Source organism: Podarcis tiliguerta (genome assembly GCF_965153285.1).
Source record: "Podarcis tiliguerta genome assembly, chromosome: 2".
In the NCBI taxonomy this organism is placed as follows: Eukaryota; Metazoa; Chordata; class Lepidosauria; order Squamata; family Lacertidae; genus Podarcis; species Podarcis tiliguerta.
In genome coordinates, this window is record NC_139535.1 from 604093 (window position 1) to 623146 (window position 19054).

General features: G+C 51.9%; 1 protein-coding gene, 1 long non-coding RNA gene and 1 pseudogene across 3 annotated transcripts; 2 read left to right on the forward strand and 1 right to left on the reverse strand.

Moving 5' to 3' along the window:
• Positions 1 to 2454: 2454 nt before the first annotated feature.
• On the forward strand, positions 2455 to 4057 carry LOC310672220. Its single transcript, XR_014508474.1, has 3 exons — positions 2455 to 2648; positions 2806 to 3134; positions 3173 to 4057. It is a non-coding gene; the product is annotated as an uncharacterized lncRNA (long non-coding RNA).
• A 1635-nt stretch (positions 4058 to 5692) lies between these two features.
• On the reverse strand, positions 5693 to 13345 carry LOC310670801 (H-2 class II histocompatibility antigen, E-S beta chain-like; annotated as a pseudogene). Its single transcript, XR_014515516.1, has 6 exons — positions 13099 to 13345; positions 11260 to 11526; positions 8328 to 8609; positions 8077 to 8187; positions 7058 to 7081; positions 5693 to 6209 (listed from the first exon to the last, which is right to left on the reverse strand). The product of XR_014515516.1 is annotated as an H-2 class II histocompatibility antigen, E-S beta chain-like (transcript).
• A 438-nt stretch (positions 13346 to 13783) lies between these two features.
• Positions 13784 to 17913, forward strand: LOC310670851 (HLA class II histocompatibility antigen, DR alpha chain-like). The gene is made up of 5 exons (XM_083426657.1): positions 13784 to 14208; positions 15440 to 15697; positions 16017 to 16301; positions 16649 to 16790; positions 16943 to 17913. The coding sequence occupies exons 1-5, from the start codon at positions 14106 to 14108 to the stop codon at positions 16944 to 16946; spliced, it is 792 nt and encodes a 263-aa protein (XP_083282783.1). The 5' UTR covers positions 13784 to 14105; the 3' UTR covers positions 16947 to 17913.
• The last annotated feature ends 1141 nt before the right edge of the window (positions 17914 to 19054 follow it).

Here is a 19054-nt window from a genome sequence, read left to right on the forward strand (position 1 = left end):
TCAGAAAACACCTGGGTGACTGCAGAGGAGGTCAATGACGAGGTTTTAACAGAAACGTTCCACCAAAGATTCCCGCGGAAACCACAGCCGGTAGCAAGGTTTAGAAGGGAGTATTTCGGCACCACAGACGAGGAAGAGGAACTGGAAGGATTCGCGGAGTCGGAGTTGGAAGAAGGAACGGACTCAGATGACGAGGAGTACCGAGAGACTAGGAACCACAACGAGTGGAGAAAGGTGTTCGAAACTTCAGACGATGAGGAAGGTTCTTTCCGGGGTTTTACCTCCTCACAACCCGTAGGGGAGGAGACGGGAGGGGGTGAAGGGGGCCCTGGAGGGGAGGTGGATGTCAGGGAACTGCCATCGGCAGGACAGGAGGTGCCAAGGCTCTCTGAGGTAGAGAGAGACTTGACACCTGAAGAGGGAACCAGTAGGGGGCGAACAGGAACGTCAAGGGAAGGAGAGTCGGAGGAATGGCTCAGAGATGCTTCCAGTGAAAACAGTGGGGAAGTCTCAGGACCTCCTATAGGAACACCCGTTCCTCGGCGGAAACTGTCACGCAGAGAGTCCAGAAGACGTGTTTCCGTTAAGGAGCTTTTATGTTGGAAACGTTTCCGAAAGCAGCCACTTTCGGATTCTGCTAGCGACTGACGCAGCCATGCTGGAGGGGCTCCGTCACAGGCAGAGGTTTGAGAAGCTGTTCAAACTCTGAGGGATTGCAATTTACACACAAGCAGCTCTTCATCCCATCACAGAAACCATAAAAACTATCAAATCTAGCACATGGGGGGGCACTTTATCTATATTATGCAATTTGGTATTTGAATAATAATAATAATTGTATTACAAATTGCTATTGTTATAATGAGACTATTATTGCACTGTAATTGAAAACTATAAAAAAATATATTTAAAAGGGCCCAGCCCTTATTTTACCAGTGTCTTTGCAAGAATATCAAAGTCCTCCATGATATTCTTGCAGAAGCCTTACTGAAATCAAGATACACTATGTCCACAGCATTCCCCTCATCCACCAACCTTGTAACTCTTTTATATATATATATAAAGAATTGAGATTGGTCTGGCACGACTTGTTTTTGATAAACCTTGCTGGGTCTTAGTAATCACAGAGTTTTGAATTTTTGGGGGGGGCAATGTTGTGGAGCTTTTTAGTCAAAATCGCAGTATTCCAGATATGTCCAATAAAATCCAGGCGCATAGCAACCCTAATTCTGCCCTTATTATTTCAGCTTCACTAAAAACTAGGAGTGCAATCTTCTGGTGCCAAGGCTTGGGCAGGGACAACACAGCTGCCAAGGTCTCTTCTGAACCTCTGGCAGCCCAGCCTGGGCCAACCAGGATCCTTTAGCAGATCATCTTTTGCCAGGAGAACAAATGTTTTTTCTGTTTCTCAAAGTGAGGGGGGGGGCCTCTAAATTGGGAGGAGTTGATGAAGGCAGCAAGACAGAAGAATAAAGTTTTAATGGGCTGGGTGCGAGGTGAGGTCTTTGGGGCAGGAGACAAAGGCCCACTCAGCAGAAGGAGTTGGGGGCAGCCCAATATTTGCAATGCAGTCTTGGGTCTTTTTCACCCCTGACCCATTTCAAGAGAGAGCAACCCCTTTGCTGCCCACCTTCTGAGTGAGGGGCTCTTGAGAACGTTGACCACGACATCCTCAGGACTGACTCAGTGGGGCGGATGTTGGGGGCAGAAGAGGAAGGTGGTTTGCCAGGTGCTGCTGGAGGACATTCCTGGTCCCTGGGATGAGGCCTGCTCCTGGGAGGATCACGCAGGGTCCCCGGAAGCCCTTTTCCTCCTCTCCAGGTGGACGAGGGGACAGGCACCCCTCAAAGACTCATGGAGTTGTAGAGTTGGAAGGGACCCAGGGGTCATCTAGTCCAACCCCCTACAATGCATTAACCAGAGCACCCCTCTCTTCCGCAGACCAACCCTGCCTGCGGTTGGTGATGCCTGGGTCTTTTTCCCTCTGAGGAAATCCTTCTCGCCTGCAGTCTCAGGGTGAGCTTGATGGTCCTGGTTCCTCCTCTGCCACCTTTGCCTCTGCCATTACATTGTGAGCCGCCCTGAGATCAAGGGTTGAAGTACAGTGGTGCCTCGCAAGACGAAAAGAATCCGTTCCGTGAGTCTCTTCGTCCAGCGGTTTTTTCGTCTTGCGAAGCAAGCCCATTAGCGTCTTAACGGATTAGTGCTATTAGCGGTTTAGCGGCTATTAGCGGCTATTAAAGGCTTAAGGGATTAGCGGATTAGCTGCTAAAAGGCTATTAGCAGCTTAGTGCCTTAGAAAAAGGGGGTGGGGAGCAGAAAAAAATCGCAGGAACTTGCAAGACATTTTCGTCTTCCGAAGCTGCCCATAGGAAATTCGTTCTGCGAAGCACCTCCAAAATGGAAAACCCTTTCGTCTAGCGGGTTTTCCGTCTTGCGAGGCACCACTGTATAGAAATTTAAAAAATAAATGAATGCATGTAAATATGGGCCCCTGGGAGTGTTTTCCTCTCCTTTCTCTCCTTCAGCAGACTTTGGAACTCCCTGCCTAATGAAACCAAGAGGCGCCTTCTTCATTCTTCTCTTTTTGGCACCTGAGGAAAACATTCTTGCTCTGACAAGCCGACCCAGATGTTGAGGAAGCTGAGGTGGTTTTAATGTTTGAGTGTGTTTGTGTTTGTGCTTTAAAGCACGGTTGTGATTTTTCTCTTGGTTTATCTTTTTGTAAAGCACTTTGAGGTGTTGGTTTTCCCCCACAATGAACTAATGCTCAGACAAGTCGACGCAGATGTTGAGGAAGTTGAGGTGATTTTAATGTTTTTGTCCTTGTGCTTTAAAGTATGGTTGCGATTCTTCTCTTGGTTTATCTTTTTGGAAAGCGCTTTGAGGTGTTGCTCCCCCCCCCCCCCACAATTAAGTGATGTATAAATTTTATGAAGTGAAATAAATATACCACCCAGTGTTTTCCCCTCACCAGCCTCCTGTGATTCTTGGCAGGCTGAGGGGGTTTATTACCCCCCACCCCACTAGCAAAAAGTGGTTTAAAAATGGTGTCTGGTCTGCTGCTCTGCTGGCTGACGCTGCCTCTCAGTCTCATCAAGGGGGGCAAAGGGGGCTAATGGAGGTTTGGGGAGGTTGTGTCCATCCCTCAGGAGGACTGTGGTGGATCAAGTCAGGACCCACCATGGGGGGCACAGGGTCTCCTTCCTCCTTGCTTCCCAACCCCCAAATGCCGGGGTTTGGGGCCAAGGAGTGGGGCTGGGGGGTTTGTGGAGGTGCCATCACTTCAGGGGGTCGTGAGGTGTGGCAGGTGGGGGTTTCATCTGGACGTCCATCGTGTTTCCCTCCGAGTCCTGAGGGGATACTAGAAATTCCCTCAGACCTTGGTCAACCTTGAGGTTTCCTGTCAGTTTCCCCCAGAAACAACAAACGGGGCAGAGGAGTCTCTTAGGGAATCCTGGAGAGTTTCTGTGGAGAAAGGGGCGGACATTTTTCCCAATCAGAACAGGCAGGGAAATTTGTGAGGAACCTGGGCAGAGAAAAGGGAGCCTCCCTCCGCCTGAGGTGTTTCCCGCTCTTTTCTCCTGAGGGAGCCCAAACATGAGGAGAAAATGGCTTCCCTGTGGAGATTGGCATCCTTCCCTCCTCAGGGCCTGAAGGGTCAAGGAAGGGATGCCCAGGGGGGCAACGGACTCCATGTTCCCTCCTCCAAGGGGCCCACAGTCAGATAAATGGAGGAACAGAAAATTCCCTCAGGAGTTTTAGTCACAGGAGGATTCAAAAGATGTTTTTTCTCCCCCTGAAAAGTTCATGTTTGTGGAAACACAGGAGAAGGCATTTGGCTCTCCTGAATAGCCAGTTTGAAATCAAATTCATAATGGAATCACCTCAGTAGACCATGCGGTGTGTGGAGGGTTTTCCCAAGGAAAAATGGCTCCCAAATCAGTTCCCCTTTGATGACTGACACACAGACTGGATTGAAACAGACTTTTCTTGCTTTTATTAGGATGTTTGTGGGGTAAACCACCTTGGGGTGTTAAATGGTTACATTAAAATGCCTTAAGGTGACCCAATGACCCAAAGGTGGGGAAGTGTTAGAGGTATGACTGAAGGTCACCTTCTTTCAGGTGAAGTCGTGTGGAAATGGGCAGATCAGCCCTTTTTCTTACACCCAGGATTGTCAAGTGTGGCGCTACTTGAATGTTGAAATTTAAAGGAAATAAAATAGTTGAAGGACCACAGAGGGAAGCTGAAGAAAATCTTCATTGGTGCGACTCGGAGGAAATACTCTCAAGGCTGTGAAATCTGCTTCTGCCTTGAAGTGGGTCAGGTGAGGATCCCAGTCAGAGGGCTGATCCTTAAGATCACAAAAGAGCAGGATATTTACAGAGAAATTAACAAACTACTCTCCCTGAGGAGATAGTCAGCAGGGTGAGGGTGGGGAGCAGGGAGCAGGGGCTCATCCTCCGTGTCACAGGGCTGTGGGGAGAAGCTTTCAATAAATATATTTGGCCATTTAGCATTTCATGGAATCGTAGAGTTGAAAGGGGCCCCAAGGTCATCTAGCCCAACCTCCTGAAATGAGGAATCTCAAGTATCCAGGACAGATGGCCACCCAACCTAAAAACCTCAAATGGAGGAGAGACTCTGGACAGTGGCTGAAGCAATAAAAATATTGACTCTTCCAACAGACAGAGATGCAAACTGTATCTCAGTGGCAGAACAGCTGCTCTGAGTGCAGAAGGCTCAATCCCTAGCGTCTCCAGGAAGGGCTAGAAAGACTTTCCATCTGAAACCTCAAGGGAGCCACTGCGAGTCCGTGTGGGCATATTGGAGCAGATCTAGTGCAGACACTGCTGAGCTGGAAGGAGTCAGTCCAAGGCAGCTTCCGGTGACCCTTTCCCCCCAGGTGAAGGGCAGCTCATCCAGGGAGAGTTGGGGGGAGGAGTGGGTGTGGGGAACCTTCTGCAGCCCAAGGGCCACGTTCTCTTCTGGGGAACCTTCTGGGGGCCACACACCAATGGTGGGCAGGAGCAGAGCATCAAAGGCCAGTGTGAAGTTTTCACAGGAGACCAGTCTCTGCACCAGCTCCCCCTCCCCTCTCCCTCCTCCGTCAAGGCAAGCAAGAAACATGATGGGAGTAGGAGGACAAAGTGGAAAAAATGTTTAAATTAACTTTTGTAAAAAAGCCTGAAGCTTTTCTGTTAGGGATTGTAGGAGAAGACCTGCCAAGGAAAATAAAGAATATATTTATGTCTGCGACAACGGCGACAAGAGTCCTAATAGCACAAGGATGGAAGAATGAAGAAACCCTGACGAAGAGGCAAGAGAAATTGATGGACTACGCAGAACTGGCATAATAGACGCACAAACTACGTGACAAGGACAACTGTGACTTTAAAGAAGGATGGGAACCTTTTACAAAGTAGTTAAAGAAACGACAAAATGAGCTGGACCCCTTGGCAGGTTTTGAATAAACATACACAAATTTATTTGTTAACATATTAGATGGAAGATTTAGAAATTTTTATATCTTTACAATATGCAGAGAACAATATGTGGTAATAAATCAGAAAGAGGGAAGTGGTAGGGGGGAGGCAGGGTGGTATGTATGGGGGAGGGGGGAATGCGGAAAAATACATTCTTGGAATAATTTGTTGTATGAAAATAAACAATATTTAAAAAAAAAAGAAAAAAAGGAATAGAAGGACAAATCCCAGCCAGGCAAAGAGTCTGAAGGAAGGGGGCAACACAAGGCTGGTGAGAGTCCCAGGGGCCACATGGAGAGGTTTGGGAGGCCACATGGGACCCCTCCCCAACCCAGCTCTGAGTCTCCCCATCAGGGCTTGAAGGACCAGTCCTGGCAGTCTGAGGAGATTCATGGTTGTTTTCAGGGACAGCTCAGGCTCCTCCAGGGAGATTCAAGGCACAAATTCTCTAGCAGAGAGGTGCAAAGAAGGAATCAGGTTGCCATAACTTGCAATCAACAAGCGGAAAGGGAAACACAAAAAGAAACTTTCCCCCAATGACCAGCAAGCAACAGAGGTGGGGGAGGGGTGGACCCTGTCGTTCTTGATCTGTGACTCCTTCCATCCACCTTCCAAGGAGGTTTCCACCTCTGAGCATGGACAGAGGGCAACTGGCAGGAAGAACAGAGCTTCTCCACATCCCAGGATCCTGATGGAGCAGCAAAGTCTAACTGATGAGTCCTGCAGGCAGAGAAGAGAGAGACAAGCCCATCACTGTGGGGTGAGGAATGGGGAGAAAGGGGTGGAAGAATCCCTGGCAAGACTTGGAGGACACTCCATAGAGCGGCCATCAGATATTGTGAACTACAATTCCCATCGCTCTGAGGAGGGCTCTGAGGAGGGAAGGAGGCAGAGGGAGGGAGACAAGCCCATCACTGTGGGGTGAGGAATAGGGAGAAAGGGGTCAAGAATCCCTGGCAAGATTGGGGGGACACTCCATGGAGCGGCCATCAGATATTGTGAACTACAATTCCCATCGCTCTGAGGAGGGCTCTGAGGAGGGAAGGAGGCAGAGGGAGGGAGACAAGCCCATCACTGTGGGGTGAGGAATAGGGAGAAAGGGGTCAAGAATCCCTGGCAAGATTGGGGGGACACTCCATAGAGCAGCCACCAGAGATTGTGAACTACAATTCCCATCGCTCTGAGGAGGGAAGGAGGAAGAGGGAGGGAGACTTGGCTGGCTTTGGCAGTGGAGAAGAGGAGGTTCAGAAGAGACCAAGGAGATCTCTCTAGATCAGAAATGGGGAACCACAGACCCTGGACCAAATGTGGCCAAATGCCAGCCCTGGTCTCCTCACTCAGCCTCTGATAAGGAACTTTGCTTGACTGTCTCCCAGGTGGGACATTCCCCTGGAGACCCCCTTCCCGGACATGATATTGGACTGTGTGCATCAGGGGACGGATTTGTCCATAGAAAGCCCCTCCCCTCTGTTCTGCAAGGAAGCCATGGCGGGGGCACAGCAAGCAGCCAGGAGAAGGGGGTTGGGGGAGGAGGAGGAGGAGGATGGAAGAGGAGAGAGGAAAGTTACCTGCAGGCTGAGGAACAGCTTGCCCTGGGAGAGAAAATAAAGAACAGAAAGATTCAGTCAGCACCAGATGTCCCCTGAAATAGCTTCTCTGAGAACAGCCCCCAACCCACAAGAGCAAGATGACACACTCCAGGCACAGCTAGGAACTCCCCCCCCCCCCCCATTTCTGTCCTATGGACTATGAGGGGTGAAAGAAGAGTCTTTGTAGGAAATAAATATTTCCTTCCCGATACAGAAAGGACCCTGGAGAACACCTTGCCAACTAACCTCTTCCCCATTACCCAATGCCCCCACCCCACAAACCCTCCCATATTCCTTCGGCTGCCCCTTTTGGGGCTCTGCATTGCCCAATTGTTGATTCGGGGATTTATTTCAGACCCAAGGAAGATGAATTCCGCCTCCTGACTGTAAGTGTCTCAAAGACCCAAGGGAGATGAATTAGGAAGAACTTCCTGACAGTAAGAGCTGTTCGACAGTGGAATTTGCTGCCAAGGAGTGTGGTGGAGTCTCCTTCTTTGGAGGTCTTTAAGCAGAGGCTTGACAACCATATGTCAGGAGTGCTCTGATGGTGTTTCCTGCTTGGCAGGGGGTTGGACTCGATGGCCCTTGTGGTCTCTTCCAACTCTAGGATTCTATGATTCTATGAATTCCGCCTCCTGACTGTAAGTGTCTCAAAGGCCCTTCGCTCAGCAGGGAGAGAGAGCCTTTGACTTACTGCTGGGACCAGGAAGCTGCAAAACCTCTGTGTCCTTACTCTGCTCAAAGGCTTCAGAGCCAGAGATGCTTTTGAATTTCTCCCTCATATGTTGGATGGGAGGTTTAGGTCTTCATCTACAGATTTAAACCTCAGACCATCTCCATAATAGCTGAGGCTCCATTGAGACACCAAGAGGGACCTCCTAGGAGTGGAGAAGGAACAGAACCCTCTCCAGAGCCTCTGCCTAAGAAGAGGAGGGGGCCCCGGAGCCCACCCCAGCCCCACACCCAACCCTCCCTCTCCCCTGGCACCCCACCCTCACCTTTCTTGTTCTTCAGGTAAAGGGCGAGTCCAGTGGCCCCAAAGACCAGCCCCAGCACAATCCCCACAATCCCCGTCCACATCTTGCTCCTGGCAGAGTCCGACTGTGGCTCTGAAGAAAGAAAAAGCCGTGAGTGAGGAAAGGCAGGCCTGGGATCAGCCCCCTGAGGGGGGAGCAACCCATCCAGCCCCCCAGGAATGCCCCCCAATTCATTGGGCAGTAGGTGGGTCAGGGATGGGAAGGCGTCCTACCCCATTTCACCGTGACGGGGCCTTCGAAGCTGGCGTGCTCCACCTGGCAGGTGTAGACGTCTCCACGTTCTGGCTTTGTCTCCAGCATCACCTCAATATGGAAGGTCCAGTCCCCGTTCCGGATGAGGTCCGTGGTCCACACTTTGGGCTCCTCCTTCCCGTTCCTGAACCACTTGATCTCGATCCCCGCAGGGAAGAAGCGGTTCACGGTGCAAATCAGCAGAGTGTTGTGTGGTGAAGATTCAACGTTGTCTGTGGGGGTGATCTTCACCTTGGGCCGGACTGTGGGAGGGAGGCAAGGGAGATGTGGGAGGAAGGTCAGAGATTTAGGCAGGGAGGGACCTGGAGGCTTCAAGGGAGGGAGGAGAGGGGAATGAGGGATCCTCTCCCACCATCCCAGTGGACAGCTCAGGGCTGTAGCTGGGGGGGGGGGGGCTAGCCAGGGTCTCAGCCCCGGGTGAAACCTCTAGAGGGGCGCCACTGAGGCTCCTAGCTTGCACGGGCTCCCCCCTCCACCGCAGACCCTCTTGGTGGCTCCACAGTCTAAAAGCATCTGCTGAGTGATGCTGATCTGCAAGGGGAAACGGGGAAACCTAGAAAAGGATCTCCCATTCCCTCCCCCCCCTCTGTTTTTGGAACTGTGTGCAAAAGAGAAATCCTGGAGAAGGTTGCTCTGCACGCAAAGTTGAGAAGGGAAAGTTTTCTTTTTCTTTCTTCTTCTTTTGCTTCCCTTAAAGTCTCAGAGATGAATTACAAGTGGTGAAGAGATCAGAAAATCCCCTCCTGCCCTTTTGGGATCAGAAGCACTTTGGAGTATTGCTTGCTTGTGTGTTCATTTGTGTGTGTGTGTGTGTGTATTTGGATCTCTAGAAGACAACATACGTGTTTACACCACATGAACACATAGAGAGGGCACTGCTGCCTACAATCAGCTACAAAAACTGAGTCCTCTTTATACTGACAATAAAATACCTGCAATGAATGAAATGTGATGCTGGCATACAAAGCTCTTTGTATTTATCCCTTCCTGTAATTTGGGAGGAAAATGTAGCCAAACCACTTTAAATTTTTTAAATGCAATGGTTTAGCAGCCAGCAATTTTTGAAGGAATCTTGTGGAGTATTTATTCTTTTATTTTAGAGCCTTAAACTGCAAGCCTTTACTACTCAGAAGTCCCACTGAATTCAATGGAGCTTACTCCCAGGTAACTGTGTAAAGATTCTGCAGTCTTATACTGCAGTTGTACGCATTTTTACTCAGAGGTTCAATAGGACTTACTCTCTGCTTTGTGCCTGATCGTTATCAGTTTCCATTATTTTATTTTTATTACAAACAGTCGTGATATTTCTTAGAATTCCTCAAATGATCTACTGCTCTCTGAGATCTTCTTAAAGTTGAATGAAAGCCAGATACGCACACAGACAGTGTTACAATTTGGAGAGACTATTTCTCTTTTCCAGCCTTTTCCAAACCTCTTTTCATGCCCTTTATGAACAAATGTGTCAAGGGGTGTGTGTGTGTGTGTGTGTTACAAAACTGGGTCTTTGTCCCAGGTGACCGAAAGCCTAGTTTTGACCCTGGGACAGTCAGTCGATCCTGCGCTCCCAGCCCCCAACTTCCCACTCCCACCAGTGGGATCTCTGACCCCCCCCCCCATCTCCCCAAAGTCAGTCCAGTTTCCCCAGTGGCCAGGCTGGGCATTCCTCAAACTGGGAACTCCTCCTCCCTGGGGGTCCTTGGGATGCCCCTCCCCTTCCTAGGACACTTTCCATCCTTCTGTCTCCTTTCCCAGTCCTGGGAATCTCAGGAGTTTCTCCTTCCTATTTTCCTGGCACACAGGATGATCTTCAGAATTCACTGCACAGGATCCTAGGGATGATCCATGGAGGACGGGGGGGGGGGGCTGGAGGGGAGCCTTGTAGCTGAAAATAGTAATGAGTGGGTGGGAAAGAAATGGACAATGTTTATAATTATTATTTAATCCTGAATGTATGTGATTTTGAGATTGTGGGGTTAATTTCTAAACCCCCTCCCCCCCCCCCGATTTAAACACTGCGATTCCCTGAGAAACCTGGACGTATGGCAGCCGTACCTGAATCCATGTCTGGTGTGCAGGAAACGAGGCTAAGGTGTCACAGTTAATAATTGAGTAATTTCCAAATGACATCATTTTGCACTTTAATAATGTTCAGGGTTTCTGCTTGAAATGTGCTCTCTCTCCTCCCCCTGAAAGGCTGCCTATTCCCCCCCCCTGCAGCCCCCACTCTAATGTAGTCCAGCGTTGGACTGTGTCCTGGGTTCAAATCACCCCGGGCCTTGAGTCTCCTGGGTGTCCCTGGCCAGCCCCTCCCCTCAGCCTGGCCTCCCTCACAGGGTCGTTGCGCGGATGGAATGAGGAGAGGGGGGACCATGGACATCGCATGCAGTAGATGAAGTTTAGGGATGTTTTTAATGTTCTACTGTGCTTTTAATTCTGTTGGGAGCCACCCAGAGTGGCTGAGGAAACCCAGCTAGATGGATGGGGTATTATTATTATTATTTTATTATTAATAATAATAAATCATTACTTCTATTATTGTTGTGGTTATTGTTGTTATTCTTCTTCTTATTATTATTATTGTAAATACTGCAATTTTGTGGTGCAAGCCGCCTGGAGACCTACAGGTATAGAGTGGGATGCGAATTTAATTAATAATAAAGAAATAAACTAAGAGAGACACGAAACGGGTTATGATGCTTCCAGGGACACAGAAACTCTGCCTCTGGAGTGGGGAATCCGGAAAGGCCCCTCTTCCTCTCTGAAAAGCGGGAGGGCGGGGGGGGGGCAGGGAGGGGAGAAAGTCCCGGGTCCACCCCACGCCCCCCCACCCCATTTTGGGTTCTTCCGGGGTCCCGTTTCCCAAGACACCCCCCCCCCCCATTCTGGACTCACCGCGCCGCGGTTTGAAGATGGGCGCGTGGATCTCGTAGTTGACCCGGCAGGCATCCACGTTGGACATCATGCTCCGCAGGCCGTCCTTGTCCTGGTTCCATCTCTTGACGTCGCGCTCCCCCAGTTCAGCCACCGCCACGTACTTCCCTCGGTCGCTGTCGAAGTACATGAGCTCCTGCCGGTCGAAGAAGTGCCTTTGTAGGAGGCGGATCCGCTGCGTCCCGTTGAAGAAGTGGCACTCGGCCTTCCCCTGGTACAGGAAGTGCTCTGCGGGGGGAGAATGAAATGGGGGGGGGGTTGGAGACTTCCGGTTTCTGGGTCCTTTAAGGGCGCAGCTCCCACGACAGCGGATAGTTGCCCACGCCGGGCAGGAGAGAGACATTCTCTCTCGTGTCACATGAACGCATGGGGGGGGGCTGAGCTGGGAGACCTCCCTTTCACCCCCCTTTCACCTCCTCCCAAAGGAAAGGGAGAGAGCGGCAGCCAAAGGCCGTTGTGGAGAGGGAGCCACAACCTCCAAGACCCTGGACCCCATGGGCGTAGCCAGAATTAAGGGAGGGGGGCAGAGAGAGAACCGAGCTGTCTGCTTTAATTTATTTATTTGAGGGGGGAGCAGCTGCTCCCTGCCCCTAATGGCTACGCCCACGCTTATCTCGTCCCTCCCCCCTTTTATTGCCCCCCCCCCCGCTGGAAGAGGAAATGTTGGGGGTGGGAGAGAGACCAGGAAAAGGGCGAGATGCCGAGGAGGGTGGGAGACGCTGAAGGGGGCTTCAGTCAAAAAAAACCCTCCCCTCGCTGAGGACCCCTCCTGCTGCGAGAGACCCGGTTTCACTTTCGCTTTCCCTGCCAGAGCGCAGGAAGCGACGCCTGTCTACGCATTTCACCACCCAGAGGACCCCAAGGCGGGGAGGGGGGGCGTGTGGCTGGGAGAGGGGACCTGCCGCGAGGGGGGGGTGAGTTCAGGGTCCCCTTTGCCCCAATTTTGCTGCCGGTGTCATGAGCGTAGGCACGGAGGGGCAGTTCCCCCCCCCCCGCACGAAATCAATAAACATCAATAAAAATACACAGCAAACTGAGGTTCCCCCTCCTAACAAAAGTCCTGCTCCCCCCAAAAAAATTCTGGCTACGCCCATGCCTGTGTTAGGAGCAGAATAAAGGTATATTTATTTATGCATTATGTGGAGGCATTTCTAGAGTTAATAATTGGTTTTGAGATCTCTTGGAAATGATGCGAGGTAAATGGACTAAGAATGATGAGGATGATTTTGAGAGGCAGGTGAAGAAGCGCTCAGGGCCAGATTCAGCTCCCCCCCCCCCCCGCCCCGCAAAAAAGTCCCCTAGGGCTGCCTGCCATCAGCTGTCCTGCAGGAAGACTATTTAATGTGTGAATACTGTGGTTTCCTAACTTAAAAACGGAAAGCGTAATGCTGGTGGTCAAGAAAAGAGGTTTAAAGACTCTCTCAAGGCAAATCTAACAAAATGTAGTATAAACACTGACAACTGGGAAACACTGGCCTGCGAGTGCTCCATTTGGAGAACAGCCTTGACCAAAGGTGTCATGGGCTTTGAAGACACTCGAACTGAGGACGATAAGGAGAAACGTGCTAAGAGGAAGGCACACTTGGCAAACCCTCAGGGGATCAACACCCACCCAGAAACCAATGTCCCCACTGTGGAAGGACGTGGGGATCCAGAATTGGCCTCCACAGTCACTTACGGACTCACTGCTAAGATTATGGAAGACCATCCAGGAGGGATCTTCAAAGGAACCCACCGATGGGGGTCCGGCTAAGCAGAGTTTCCTCTTCCTTCTGCCCCCATGGCAGACTCTTTCCTCACCTGGAGGCGCCTCCACGCCCAGCCCCTCCGAAGCGGAGACCACCAGCATCCCCAGCAGGAGCCCCCCAAAGGCCAAAGGCGCAGCGCCGGAGCCCCCCATCCTTCTCTCTTCTTCGCCCCCAAATGGGACTTTCTCCGCTCAGCTCCGGGGGAAACTCCTGCCCAAGCCCCGCCCACTCCGCCTCCCCGCCCCGCGAGCGTCCAATCCGCCTCCGAGCCGGGGCAGCGTCATCGGTCGCCAGGCAGGGAACTCCTGGAAAGAGCATTCTCAAGGGCTCTCTCTGCTCTCGCTCGACCTGCAAGTTCCTCTTTGCCTTCGCAGCTGCTTCTGAGGTCTCCATTGTTGCTGCGTCGCGTGTGAATCAAGATCTTTCCCAGAAAACCTTTGCGGGGATATAAAGCTTAACAGGAATCTGACAGTTCCATCCAAAAGTTTACTATGACAGAAAAAAAGGGAAATTTCAGTTTCAAGGGGGGGATAACTGTCTGCTGAGGGAGGGGGCTCCCCCTCTTGGCCCCCCAGCCTGCATCCCGAGGAGACCTGGCAGCCCCCCAGTAAGGAGACCCCTCCCCCAATAAAAGCCCCCAGCTCCCCTTTGCAAGAAACAGCCCTGGCGCTGGTGTCTGAGGAGCCCCATGAAGAAACACACAAGGGGGGAGACAGAGAGGAGCCCCCGCAGCCCCTTCCCTGGAGGAGACCCCTCCCCTCTTGGGGAGATCCAGCCACCCCCCCAAAAAATATTCGCTGCCCTTTTCCTGCTGCCGTTTTCGCTCCGTCTCCGGCTGAGGCTCCTGCCTGGGGAGGGTCTACCTGGAGACAGGCTGGTCATCGCCAGGGCGCTTTCTCATTGGCCGAGCTGGCAGGGACTTTTCTGCTCCGCCAAAGCCGCCCCCTGGCCGCCCCCGCCCCACAGCCACTTGGAGGGCGAGCATCCAGGAGGAAGGGGCAAGGGACACTTGGGCTTGAATCGCCCCTCGCCCGCCTCGGCCCAGGAAGAGCTGCAGAGATGGAGCCCGGAGGAAGAGGAGGAGGAGGAGGAGGAAGAGCCCTTTGCTGCCTCTGGGCGACCCTCCTCCTCGCCCCGCCAAGGGGGGCCGGAGCCCTGAAAGGTCGGGGGGCGCAGGAGGGAGGGGGAGATGCCTGGGGAGGGGTCCCAGGAGGGGGGAGAAAGATTGCGCCCCTGGGCGTTGCTGGTGGGCAAAGGAGGAGGGGTCTCTTGGGCAAAGGGAGGAGAAGCCCCCTCCCCCTGACAGGTGCAGAAGCTGCGCCCGGGAAGACGGAGGGATGGGGGGAGGAAGGGACGGCCCCCCCCCCACGAAAGAGTGCTGGGAGGTGCGTGGAATGGGAGGGTGACGGGCAAGGAGGATTTGGTTCCTCAAATAAGGTGGTCCAAAAAAAGAGAGAGGGGAAAACGGGGTGAAAACAGCACTCCCCCCGCCCCCACCTAGCTTAGAAGATCGGAATCTGTTCCCCTAGCCTTTCCTGTTACAAGGAGGAAAAGGGAAATAAACCAGAATTATTAGTCCTCTCTGTGGGCTGCCACAGAGACCTGCCTGGTCCGGAGGAAGGAAAATGGACGCCCCCAAAACACGAGGGAGGGGAGGGAGGATCAGAACCCTCAACTAAGCTGGTCCCGGGGTTAAAAAAAAGAGGGGGGAGGACTGGATGCAAACAGCACCCCCCACCCCCCACCCTGCCTTCCTTCAAAGTTCGGGATTGTTCCTCTAGCCTTTCCTGTTGGGAGGAGGGAAAGGGAGATAAAAGAAGAATTGTTCTTTCTCCTTTATAGACTAGGCTGCCACAGAGACCTGCCTGGTTCCGAAGCCCCCAGTGGTCGCCCCCAAAAGGGACCAGCCCCCCACATCCCTAATGCCCCCCAAGACAGAATGGTCTCTCTCCCCCCCAGCAACACAAAAGGGGCCAGAAACATCGGTAGACCCTAAAAAACATCTCTGAGCAGAACCCTTATAAACTCCGAGGAAATCCTTGTATTCTTGGTTTCACTTTGGGGCAAGGAGCTCAGGGCAGAGCTACATCCTTGCCATACTCACAACAACCCTGTAAGGAGTCAGGGATTGGTCTCTCGAAGGATTCCTCCAACTTTCGATCTGCCAGAATCACCGCAAACACAAATGCCCCCGAAAATCACCTTTTGGGGCTGTGATGGCTCGGAAATGAGGGGATTTTAAAGTCTGTGTGATTGGGAGCAGATGAAGCCCCCCCCCAACTTTTTTGAGAGCCTTCCTGGTGGTGGCCCCATTCCTAGCAATGGGGCAGGTTCTCCCTCATCCTGCTGCGGGGTCCTAAAGCCTCCCTCTCTCCTTCCCCCCCCCCCTGCAGTGGAGGACACCCTGGTGGAGCTGGACTTCTTCCAGGAGAGCTTCCCTTCGGAGAAGAAGTCCGGGGAGTTCCTGCTGGAGTTTGACAACGAGGAGATCCTGCACGTGGACTGGGAGAAGAAGCAGAACGTCTGGAGGCTGCCGGACTTCCAGCGCTTCACCAGCTTCGAGGTGCAGGGCGCCCTGGCCAACATCGCCGTCATGAAGAACAACATGGAGGTGCTCATGAAGCGAAGCAACCGCACCCGTGCCCTGAACGGTAGGACAGGGGAGAGAGCTGGGGGGCAGGCAGGGGGTGGTCTCTTGGCTTCTGACACGGAAGACCCTTCAGGACCCCTTTCTGCCTTCCCAGAGGGAACTCTGCTCCAGGGAGCCAGTCCTTGGCTGACGGAGACAGGCTAAAAGGGAAGGGAAACCTGGTGGGAGGGGCAGCACTGCACTCTGTACAAGCTCAGGGGCATTACCAAACCTGAACACCCGGTGCAAAAAAACCCACAGCAGCTAATTGCTATGCTTTCCATTTCTAGACTGCTTAAAATGGGTTTTAATCCCATTTCTTTCTCCATCTCCTTCCTCAGTTGCTCCTTCGGCCACTGTGTACCCGGAAAATGCCGTGGAACTGGGGGACCCCAACGTCCTCATCTGCTTTGTGGACAGGTTCTCCCCCCCAGTGCTGAACGTCACCTGGCTGAAGAACAACGAGGTGGTCTCCGAGGGCGTGGAGGAGACAGACTTCTACCCCAGCGTGGACAACACTTTCCGCAAGTTCTCCTACCTCCCCTTCGTCCCTCAGCAGGGAGACATCTACGTCTGCCAGGTGGAGCACTGGGGCATCCCAGAGGGAAAGATGGAGAAGATCTGGGGTAAGCACCGGGCAGGATTGGGCCTTTTCTCAGGGACTTGAACTCAGAAACCCAGATTCATGGCTTATAAGAAACATGTTCTGATGATCAGAGTAATTTATGCAAGTGAAGTACACTTGCAGTTTTGAATAATTTATTCTGCTCCTGCTAGCCATAGAAGACAAAAAGGTGCTCATCCACCTTTTGGGGGTTCCTTGAGTTAGTTTCTCTCAGTTTAACTTAAAAGTTGTGCACTAAGGGCTGTGGGATGGGTGTGTCAGGACTCCTGGGTTCTTTCTTTTGATGAACACACTCAGAGAATCAGAGTCCCCCCCCCCTTAGCCCTGTCCCCTCTCTCTCCATCCCAGTTTCCAAGGCACCCTCTCCCATCCCGGAGACGATGGAGAACGTGCTGTGTGCCCTGGGCTTGGCCTTTGGCATCCTGGGCATCATCGCTGGCACCATCCTTTTCTTCAAGGCCATGAGGATGAACGATTGCAGGGGCTTCATGTGAGTCGAACCCGTTTCCCTTCAGGGGCTCAGAGACAAATACAAGGGAAGGCAAAACACACAGCACAGGGGTGGGGTGGGCCTCATCCTGCCCAGAAGGTGCTCAGCCTCAGTACTCCCAGCTCACCTGCTCCCTTCTCCTTCCTTTTCAGATAATGGAGGATTCCTTTCCTGACAGCCTCTTCCTTCAACCCTCTCAGCTCAGCTCCTTTGCCAAGAGTCTCTTCTGCTATGAATCAGCTGGAAGGAGTTGCTTCCTCCGTGTGCAGCTTATCCTTAGAAGCTTTTTCAATAATATATTTAGCTTTTTAGCTTTTAAGAACAATTATGATAGCCAAAGATGCTTAGGCAGACGTACATTACTTTTCTCCCTTTTATGTTTCCCTCTTAGCAAATAAATTGCTCTGACTGTTTAATTAAATAGGAAAAGTATATGGTTTACTCACATTAAATGTCTTGCCATGGTTCAACATTTACAGCTCCCTCTATGCAGGTTCTGAAACTCCCTGGTGCCTTTGCTTCTGGCTGTATAGTAATTGTGCATTTTATAGAATCTTAGAATTGTAGAGTTGGAAGGGACCCTAAGGGTCATCTAGTCCAACCCCCTGCATTGCAGGAATCTCAGGTAAATCATCTCTGACAGAGGGGCTTGTGGTTTGGCTGCTGATCCTCCCCCAAACTCCATGGTTGAGTCAGGATAGTTTTTGTGGGGGCTTCCTGCTTTGCCTGGCCTTGCATCTGCATGACTCAAGGAGACCCCCTGCCAACAGAGTGTCAGGCGTACTAATTCATATCTCCACCCCACTTACCCAAAACCATTCACCTCCCTCTCCAGTTTTTGGAGAGAGCCTTACTCAGTTCCGTGCATTGCACTGCAGGAATACACCCCTCAGGTGTTTCCTTAATCCCAAAGAGGATTCATCCAGCTTGTTGGGGAAGTTTAGTTGGGAAGAGACCCCAAACACCTTTCTTGTCCACATAAACCAGGATTGTATCGGTCCGTGTAGAGGAAAATATCCCCTTTTCTTCTGCCAAACTTTCCCAATGGCTTCTGTGCAGCCCAACGGCTGTTTTTCATACATGCTCCCATATTTCCAAAAAAAATGAATAAATCTTACAGTTTATTGATTTGTGTCTAGTGCTGTTTTCTCTGCCTATAACCTCTGGATATATTTATTATTTCGAAATGAAAAGGTGAACCGTTGAGGAAATGGGTAGCACTGCAACCAGAGTGGCTACACTGACTCCTCGTGTCTCTAGGCCCAGATTCTGGTAGATAAAAGAAGACTATGGAAGCCAGCTAGAGCAAAGGGACCCTTATCAGTCTGATAACCCAACTCTTCTGGTCCTCAAGGCCTGCTGTGGGTTGTGTGAAGAACCAAACCGTTATCCCACAGGACCCATAGATTCCCACTCTGGGGGAACAGAGGAGAGAGACTGAACAGGCCACCCGCCTCTTCTAAAATGCCTCACCAGAGCAAAGCACCTGCTCTTCCTGAGACTGGCGTGAGTGATGGGGGGAAGAGGGAGGAAATGTGCAGAGACCCCCCCACAAATCCAGGGTGGATGACTGCATGTCTTCTGCCAGGGGGAACAACCTGCAGGGAAGGGGTGTGTTTCAGGACATGCAAGGTCAGCGTGCAACCCAGTCATGAGTTGGCTGTGTTGCCTGGATCATGCCTTAACCTCCTCAAGGAAGGATTCATTCTTTTCTGGTATCTTGATCTGGTGTTTTCCCTCCTCTCCCTATCTTGCCCTTACAAGAGTCTCCAGAAGGTAAATGACACCACCGAGTGGGGTTTGGGAGAGGCGGCCTTCCTGGTGCCAAGCCTTGAGCAGGAACATCTTAGAGGCCAACAGACAAGGCCCAGCTTGCTCTGCAATCTCATACCTTCTTCTGGATCTGAAATGGGTGGGATCCAAATTCGGGGGGAGCCAATTAATGCAGCAAGACAGAAGGCAGAGTTTGGCAGAGGGGCAGGGCAGGAATGCCGCCGGGGCAAGAGTTGGGGGCAGAAGGCCAGGGCCCCAGTCGGCAGAAGGAGCAGGAGGCCCCTCAAGGCTGCAGGGCTGACTCTCCACATCTGGAAGCGGCTGAAGGAACACCTGCTACCAGTAAGGGGGGTAAGAGTCAGAGTCTAGCATTGCCAAGAGACCCCAAGTGGGCAAGAAGGGGCCCCTGAGCAGTGATCCTTCCGTATGGCAACATTCCTCAAATCTGGGATAAGTCTGGTCTGGTGCAAGTGAACAGGGGCCTCCACAGC